Source organism: Arachis ipaensis, chromosome B6 (genome assembly GCF_059453495.1).
Source record: "Arachis ipaensis isolate K30076 ecotype BB chromosome B6, ASM5945349v1, whole genome shotgun sequence".
In the NCBI taxonomy this organism is placed as follows: Eukaryota; Viridiplantae; Streptophyta; class Magnoliopsida; order Fabales; family Fabaceae; genus Arachis; species Arachis ipaensis.
The window spans coordinates 107241525-107250887 of record NC_142441.1 but is presented as its reverse complement, the minus strand read 5'-3'; the positions used below and the strand labels follow the sequence as shown (position 1 = coordinate 107250887).

Below are 9363 nucleotides of genomic sequence, written 5' to 3'. Positions count from 1 at the left end.
GGCTAGTCTAACTCATTTAAGCACGGCCCGTTAACTATGCGGGTTAAATGGGTTGGACCGTTTTAAACCCGCTTTATTTATAGACCATAATTTTTCAGCTCGAATCGTTTATGATCAGTCTGATAAGTTAAATGGACCAGCCTATTTATCTTTTTATTTTATTTTTTGAAAAATATTTTGATAAAAATATCACTTTAAAATCAAAATCCTTAAACAAACAATATCTTTTAGTTAATGGGTCATTTTTTTCGGGTTAATCAAACTCAACCCGTTTAACCTAAAATTTAAACAAATTTAACTTTAGAAACAAAGTCCACTTATTTAAATTGGTAAACGGACTGAGCCGATGGCCCATTTTAACGGCCTTAAGAGAATAATTCCGTTTCTGCTCGTCAAAATACAGACCACGTTATCCTCATCACATAATTTCTCATGCCTATATTCTCTCACATTATCAATGTTTCAATTTTTACACATAATTTTTATTCTTCGCAAAACCTTATTTTAAATTTAAATCAATCTAATTAATCTATTTTTTATGTATTCTTTTTTGAGTTCTAATTTAAATAAGTTGGTTATTAAAAAATAATGTACCATTTCAAATGGACAATTTTAAATCACTAATTTTAAATATGTAGAGTAGTAATTTTAATATATAATTTTTAAAAATTAGATTAAAATAAAAATAAAAAATAATTTTTTATAATAATATACCTATTTTATTTACTGTATAAACGAAATATATATATCATCTATTTTTAGTATTATTTTGTTCACAGTGTAAATAAAATATGTACATTATTATTTCGTTTATACCGTAAACGAAGTAAGTATATGATATAAATTTTTGTAAAAAATGCTACAAATAATTTATTTTAGTTTATTTTATTTATTAAAAAAAAAAATCCCCAATCCCCCTCTCCCTTCTGTCTCGCTCTCAGTCTAACCAAATGGCAAAATCCCTAACCATATCAGAGCAAACAGCCGCCGCTACTCTGTGCTCGCCGTGAAGCCCGTCTCTGTCCTCGCCGTCGTCGGCCGCCTCTTTCTCGTCGTCAAAAACGCCTCTGTCTCCGAGCCATCTCTCTCTGTTGAGCACCACTTTCTGTGCGTAGTGCGAACGTACCCGTGCCGCCGTAGACTCTTTGCCGTCGCCGTGAGTTCTTCAATCTTCGCCGTCCCTCAACATCTTCTTCGTGCTCTTCTTTATTTCACTGATTTCCTCCCTTTTTTCACTTTAGTTTGTGATTTGCAGCTTCGTACTCAGAACGCATCCCTCGCAATTCCAGCTACCTATTAGGATACATAACTTTCTCATATCGCAGAGACAAATTCAAATCTGAACCAGGTCTTCGGTAATTCTTCACCCTTTCCATGATTTCCTCATCCAATTTTGCATGCATGTTTGGTTTTTTTAACTTTACACGTTGCTATTTCTCTCTGTATTCTATGTTACATCCACAACGTTCTATTTGAGGTTATTTTTCTTGGGTCGCATTCACACTCCCAGTGCCATGTTCATTAATAAACAAATTCCTAATGTCAACTTGGGTCTGTTTCCAAAATTTTAAACTTGTAATCTACCGATTTCATTAAATGCCTTTTTCCCCTCTAGAGATCTGCTCAACCTTGATGATATATGAAATAAAATAGGTAATGGAAGAGACTATGCAATATTGCAATTAATCATGTCATAGTAAACAGGAAACTTTTTTTGGGGGTTTTTTTGTGTGTGTGTTTTTTTTTGGGGGGGGGGGGGGGTTGCGGAGCCTTCAGGTGTGGAATCTGGGGACCGTGGACTTTCTGGATGCATCGAAACTTAAAGAAAAGTTGGTATTTAGACCATTGTTTATATCCTATATAGAATATATGCTGGATAAATATAGTGCATTTTCATTTCATTCTTTTTGAAAATTTATAATAGATTGATTGGAAAAACTTTGATAACGTGTATTTGATCATTACTAAGTCATGCTTGTTAATTTTTTTACTTGGCAAAGTTTGTAATAATTTTATCTCCTTTGCATTGTTGCTCACACTATCAGATGGGTGTAGTGAGAGGAGTGATATTGGATGAATCGGTACTCTTAACTGAAGGTGGTGAGGATAAAAATGGATTCATACTATTGGTCTAATAAAGATAAATATGTCTAATAAAAAAACTAGTTTCTCCTTTTTTTCCGGAATGAAGAGAAAAATATAACACTATTTCTCGTCTCCTATTCTCTCTTAAACGTCCAAGAAGAAAACACCTTTTGTTTATTTATTTCATTGGCAAGTCCAACAAGAAAGGTTCAAAATATTGTTAACTTATTTATGTTCTTGATTCAAGTCAATGAATGGTTTTGTTGAGTTATTCCCCGCAATCTGATCCAAAGGCCAAAAATGGAGCAATGAAATTTGGCTGTGTATTCATCATGCTTGAAGTAAGCATATCTGCAGCCACACTGCACCACACGACACCAGTGGCACTTTCATACTTTCACCAACAACTTATCGTAATAATGAATTCCAATCCTCAGAATTACCAAAATCTCAATTTAAAATAGGGATTAAAATCTTTTAGATAAGTAATCAGTAATTAGTATGTAATTTTTTTAATTCATTATTAAAAAAGAATAAAATAAGATGAATGAATGAATATAATAATAGAATGCAAAAAGTGACTCGGGGACATTTACATCAGCATCAAGCTCTTCTTCGATGTTGTTGCAATCTCTGCTAATCAACTCATCACCACTCAGATTCTCCCCTAAAACTCACGTTTTCTGGTTAAATCAAATTTTCTCTCGTTATGTACTTACATTCTTGCAGTCACTCTTTAATTTTCATATCCTGCAATTGATTTCGCTCTCTTGTGAATTTAATTTAACATTCTGTTATTTCAATTTCTACGGGAGAGAAGAAACCCGAGAACTTCACAGATGGCGCCTCCAATCCTTTCACTGGTTCTTCCCTCGGAGACTGGTCGAGTTCTCAGCATTCAATCTCACACCGTTCAGGTGCTTTTCATTTCTTCGGTTTTTCCCTTTCATTTTGGATTTTGCTTCATCATGTTACTTATTCAGTGATAATAATTCGTCAAATGCGCTCTTAGCTCGTTAGCAGTAGCAAGATACTATGATGTTTAGGTGCTATTAGTTTCTTGGTGATCAAATTCAAATCAAATATGCTTTGGTCAATGATTGGACACATGGTGAATGATTAAAAGAATTTTAACTTTATTGGCACTCAAATTCTAGTTCTACCAAGTTTGGTGTTGCCAATACAATAATTCTGAATGTTGTTGTTTGTTGCATGCATAGAGATGGTTGAGTAACTAGCTAGCTTGACATCATGGTCATTTTTTGTGTTGTTCTTCTCAGGGGTATGTTGGTAATAAATCAGCTGTCTTCCCTCTGCAACTATTGGGCTATGATGTGGATCCGATTAACTCTGTGCAGTTCTCTAATCATACAGGCAAGCTGCTTCTATTTCGCTCTGAAGCCTATCATACATAATAGGGTGCGATGTTGTATCTGTCATTCTGAATAAGTTTCAAGGATGGTATTGGTATCCTCGTTAAAATTTAAGGTGAAGTTTTTTGTTAAATGGATTTGAGGACTATAATGCAGGATACCCTACTTTTAAGGGTCAGGTTTTGAATGGACAACAACTCTGGGAACTAATAGAAGGTCTTGAAGGAAATGATTTGTTGTACTATACTCATTTATTAACAGGTGAGACATGTAGAGTTTTGTAACCACACTAGTTGTTATTCTATTTGTGCTGTATTTTTGTGCGGTAATGTGTTTTTGTCAGAGCTTACTCGCCAGCCAATTTGTTGTGTTTTTTTTTTGTTCCCTATTTTCCTTACTTCTATCTGATATAATTTCTATATTTTCAGGTTATATCGGTTCAGTCTCTTTTTTAGACACTGTATTAGAAGTTGTTAGCAAGCTTCGCTCAGTAAACCCGAAACTTATATATGGTAAGACTTTTAGTGCTGTGTTCACACACCAATAGAACTTTACAAGATAGGATAAGTTTTCCTATTTTGGCCTTATAAAATGTTTTGATATGATTGTTTATCATTTTCGGGTTTATTTTAGCATGTGACCATCTTATAGTGGTCTAGCTTTTATGAATATTTAGATATTAATTAAAGTAAAGAATGGAGGACATAGCTCATGTCCTCAGAGGAAAAGTGAGAAACAAAAAAGGAAATTTACATACTGTTGTAGCTAGAAGGGACTTTGCTTTTTCTTTATTAGTGTCAACTACAGTTTGTTCCGAACTGCCCCAACATTACTCGAATGTTTTATTGCAATTTTCACTCGTTAGTGGTATGTTAAGACTGTAAAATACGACTTAATTTTTCTGTTTTGGTACTGGACTGGAATCTCTTTTTTTCTCCATTCCCTGCCCCAACATTACTCGAATGTTTTATTGCAATTTTCACTCGTTAGTGGTATGTTAAGACTGTAAAATACGACTTAATTTTTCTGTTTTGGTACTGGACTGGAATCTCTTTTTTTCTCCATTCCCTGATGATGGGTTGTATTTGAAGCTTGGGTAATCTGAGTTGACTTGAATTATTTAAACAAATTTGTATATTTTCAGTTAAAGAATTTGTGTTTCATTGTCAGTTTGTGATCCAGTGATGGGTGACGAAGGAAAACTTTATGTTCCTCAAGAGCTAATATCAGTCTATCGTGAAAGGGTAAGACTGGTTAACAAAGATGTTTCTGCAGGCGTTCATGTGCAAATAATATATACAATGCATCAAGTTTAAAGAATATAAATCTTTTAGCTCAGTTACCAATAATTGAAAACTATATTTTAATGCACTAGTACTGGGTTCCTAGTTATGAAAAGATTCAAGCAAAATTCCTTTCCATGTTACCTTTCTTATTTTTAATTTCAAAACTACATATTTGAATAACACATTTTGGCAGGTTGTTCCAGTAGCTTCAATGTTAACTCCTAACCAGTTTGAAGCAGAACTACTAACAGGATTCAGGTAATTATCCCACAATTAAGGTTGCATGAAGCCTTTTGTTCCCCTCCTGTTATATAGTTTTCTTTCTTTTGGTTTGTTTGTTTCAATGTCTACCACTCTATAGGTGGTATAAGATTAGTTCCCTTTTTGTTTTTGAAGTATGAAACTTCATAATCAATTTTTGTCTATAGAAGTAGATTAATTTTTTTATGATCAGGATCAGGATATGAACATACATTGAAATTTTGCATTCAGCACTCTATTTGTAGTGTGGTGTACAACAACAGTTTTGATTTACTTGCAATAGTTTCTAACGAAGGTTCCATTTTCACTTCTTTGTCATTGTTGTTATTATTTATTATCTTGGTAGTATTAGTTTGAGAGGGAGAGGGGAGTCCAACTTATTATTATTTATTCTTGTTATTATTATGCACCGATACATGTATTCATCTGTTGCGTTGTAATTTTTCTCAGAATTAAATGGGTTTAAACTTTAAAACAAGTTTGTTATACACATTTTCCTTTTTATTAGATGTTTTCTAGTGATTGAAATTTGAAAAATTAGTTTCAACAGCTGAAGGCATTATGAATTTCGTTACTATTATGCTGCTTCTTTGTCACAACTGATGCCATCAGATTTTTACTTGTTTATTCTGTTTGTGTATCTATACGAATATGTCAGTTTTACCTGCATATTTATTCATTGTACTTATTGTAGGATTCAATCTGAAGATGATGGCCGGAAAGCTTGTAATTTTCTTCATGAGGCTGGACCATCAAAGGTTTATCTTTATATTTGTACATGGAAAAACTCCTATTTAGACAAGGGAAATATTCAGTACTGTTGCAACTATGCATATTTCATTATTTATTGATTTAGATAGTCCTTTGGGTAGAACTGGAACCACATAACTTCGGCATCTCTTCCACCATCAATATTTCACTGAATGGCAAGACATGGATTACACATTACAGATAATGCTCATCTGCTTTTAGGATTGTTGGATCAAACCATCTATACTCAATTGCATTTTGCTTTTGACTAAACTTTAAATTGGATCGTTATCTCCCTCCTTTATTTCATTAAATTTCCATGCATTGTCAATATTACATTTTAATTTCACACATACATTCAATCATATATTGCCACGTTAATAAACGTAGTTATCTTTCACACTAGTAGTTAAATCTTCTCAATGAAAATAATTTGATGATACTGAAAAAAAATTTACAATGTTAATGCATTAAAATTAAATTTTAGTAATGATGATATGATGATGATGATGATGATGATGATATGTCAGGGACTTGGGTATTATGGGGTGCTCAAAGTCCCACATAACAAGATATCTCATTATTTTTTTAATTGTCATATTTCTTTGTTAACGTAAAAATGATTTAGGTCTCTTGCTCCAATGAAAATTGTGGCTTTTATTTCTTAAAAAAATAAAATTTTGAAACATCATTTGAGAGGTCAGATATCGTGTTAGCCTAATGTGATGCACCTCTATTTTTATAGGCAACTTGCATTTACTCTCATAGACACATAGTTCAAAGTTTGAGGTTTATTGTTCTAAAGTTTTAGATATTCTTTTCGAAGTGTTCTCTTTTTCACTGTTTTTTTTTAATTCCAAGAAATAGTATATGCCTAAGTGTTACAAATTATAATGAACTTGTCAATTGTTCTGAAAATTGCAATTTAAGTTCTCAAACATTTAGCTAATATATATGACCCTTCAGGTTGTAATAACAAGTATAAATATAGACGGGACTCTTCTTCTCATTGGCAGCCATGAAAAGGAAAAGGTGGGCTAGATTTCACTTGAATGTAATTTGATCCAAATTTTCTATTTCTGGTTTCACTTTTAGATATGAGCAACATTGTGAATCAAGTTTTCTTAATTTTCATATTGACCTTTCATAATATGGTTGCTTGTCTAAATTCATTTTTCTGTAGAACTACTTTAGTTTTAAATACTGGTTTCACTTCTGTATACTGCATATTCTTCAGTGACCGCTTAGTTTTATTTGTTTGTGACAGGGAAAGCCTCCCAAACAATTTAAGATTGTGATTCCAAAAATACCAGCTTACTTTACGGTATAGTTCAGTTTTTGATAAGTTTGATTGTTATGTATCTATGAATGTTAAAGCTTTTGTGAAGCCAAACTTGGATCGAGTTCAGCTTTTATTAATCAATGTTTGCCTTTCTTATGTGATTATCGAAGTATCTCTCTATTTTTCTAAATATGACTGAAATACAGAGACCTGTTCATCATGTACATCCCCACAGACACCTTTGTCTTATTTTTGTAGACAAACACACCATGTTATTGCTTTGCAACTAGCTACCACAATGTAGTGGATTTCATTTTTCATTAATTCATTCACTTGCCATTTAATTGTTTATCCATTTGACCAGGTGCTCTTTCGACAGTAAGACATTTATCAAATCCAATTCAGCTTTCAAACTTTCAGTAACCAAAATTTCAATTTTGTTTTTTGCTTGTAGGGAACGGGAGATCTCATGACTGCACTTCTTCTTGGTTGGAGTAATGTAATACCTTTGCTTAGGAGTTATGGTTATAGTTATAGAGCCTTCCAATTATACCCATGACCATAATAGTAACGAGCTGTATGTCTTTATGCATTGCAGAAATACCCTGACAACCTTGAGATTACTGCAGAACTTGCAGTATCAAGCTTGCAGGTATTCATTTTCTTCACATGTTACTTTAAGCGTACTCTTTTCTTCCTCCTCTGATGATGGTGTGCAAATACTGGTGGAGTGATGGAAGTTCTTTTAGCATTTGACTTCTTTGACCAATTTATTGCCGTCTAGTCAATTGAGGATATCAATTTTCAGATTTTCAAACTTTTGACATTCATGATGATTGATGAAGCCGTCAACTTTCGAACAATGACAATTGATGATAATTGATAAATGATGCAAGTATTGCCCATGTTTGCAGGCTCTTTTGCAAAGGACACTCAATGACTACAAAAGTGCAGGTCATGATCCCCGGTCAACCAGTCTAGAGATCAGATTAATTCAAAGCCAGGATGATATTCGCAGCCCAGAAATCACATTTAAAGCTGAAATATACAGCTAATTGCTTATGTGATTTCAACATTTATGTGCTTACAATATTTAAACTTTTATGAAAGGATTTGTCAGTAGTTACATTACAAGTAATTAGGTAGACAAGTTGCTTCATTTTTCACATATCTAAAGCCCAAAAGATTGTTTGGGAAAAAAAAAAAAGTAAAACAAAATAAAATAAGATAAATATGACCCAAATTTAACTAATGAAGTCCTTTCCTTAAAGTTGGATCCGTGCTACTGGTGGTAAACGCCAAATTTGTTTGGCGTTTAGCGCCCTAGGAGGCAGAAACGTTACTGTCTTTCTAGTGCTAAATGTCAGGCTCGGTGTTTAGCATCTCATGAGGCTGCGATGCCAGAAAAAAATATAGATTATTATACATTGTTGGAAAATTCTGAAAATTGGCTTTCTAATGCTGTTGGAACTGCATCAATTGGATTTCTGTAGTTCAAGTTATGTTTGTTGGAGTTTGAGATCAGGGTTGACAGCATCCACTTTTTACCTTTCTCTTATGCACGAATTTTGCCAAATTCGGTCGTAAAACCATAATGTGCTTCAAGGTAGTATTCAAGTAGGTTTCAAACACTAAAATCTAAATAAAACTCAATAAATTTATATTTAAAATAATAAGAAAATAGAGGAAAGATGCTTGCGCATCAATCCCTATAGTCATGAGGAGGGAAATAATATCCCTGAGACATTTCAGGCTACTCCTGCTGAAGAGGGTGAACTAGCTCATATCCCTCTGAGTGATCAACCTCTCAATGTCGATAGGGGTGTCTCCTTCAATGTGGACTCGAGCGGCCTCACATAAGTGGAAGATGATGTGGGGGAAGGCCAATCTAGTAGAGGTGGAGGCCTTCTCCGTTATGCTGTATAACTAATGCGGGATTACACGATGCACCTCTACCTCATTATCGAGCATGATGCAGTGAATCAACACGGCTTGGTCAATAGTAGTAACCTTGAACCGGTGACTCGTAGGAATGATGGATGCTGAATGAACTCCAACCACCCCCGAGCAATCGGCCTCAGATCATGCTTGCCCAGTTCATATGGTTGACCTCTAGAATCCCTCCTCAACTTTGCTCTGGGGAGGCATATGTCGGTGAGAATCTGGTTCAGTCTCTGATCAGTGTTGACTCTCTGAGTATAAGAGTGAGGGTCATCTCTAGATGGTGGCAGCTGAAGGATATCCCTTACCCTTTCTGGACTAAACTCTAAAATCCCCCCTTTGACCATAGTGCGCCAGTTCTTCGGGTTGTGGTTCACGCCCTTGA

At 34.2% G+C, this 9363-nt stretch overlaps 1 protein-coding gene across 5 annotated transcripts; it reads left to right on the top strand.

Annotated features, from left to right (window-relative positions):
* The first annotated feature begins 879 nt into the window (after positions 1–879).
* On the top strand, positions 880–8171 carry LOC107604667 (pyridoxal kinase). 5 transcript variants are annotated; one of them, XM_016306300.3, is made up of 14 exons: positions 880–1156; positions 1256–1355; positions 2906–3002; positions 3366–3459; positions 3615–3719; positions 3887–3970; positions 4629–4702; positions 4938–5002; positions 5700–5763; positions 6722–6787; positions 7023–7079; positions 7492–7536; positions 7636–7689; positions 7952–8171. In XM_016306300.3, exons 3-14 carry the CDS (start codon positions 2925–2927, stop codon positions 8090–8092), a joined length of 927 nt encoding a protein of 308 aa, XP_016161786.1. In that variant the 5' UTR covers positions 880–1156; positions 1256–1355; positions 2906–2924; the 3' UTR covers positions 8093–8171. The 5 variants fall into 5 exon arrangements, with proteins under 5 accessions (XP_016161786.1, XP_016161787.1, XP_020960275.1 ...); XM_016306301.3 differs by having other exon boundaries at positions 1242–1355; XM_016306303.3 differs by having other exon boundaries at positions 929–1156; positions 1256–1348.
* The last annotated feature ends 1192 nt before the right edge of the window (positions 8172–9363 follow it).

Bases quoted from the DNA above. Each gene is read 5' to 3' on its own strand.
- LOC107604667 (XM_016306300.3), top strand. From the start codon at position 2,925: ATGGCGCCTCCAATCCTTTCACTGGTTCTTCCCTCGGAGACTGGTCGA. The intron at 4,703-4,937 runs GTAAGACTGGTT...ACATTTTGGCAG, and splicing joins TATCAGTCTATCGTGAAAGG to GTTGTTCCAGTAGCTTCAAT. The intron at 6,788-7,022 runs GTGGGCTAGATT...TGTTTGTGACAG, and splicing joins GCAGCCATGAAAAGGAAAAG to GGAAAGCCTCCCAAACAATT.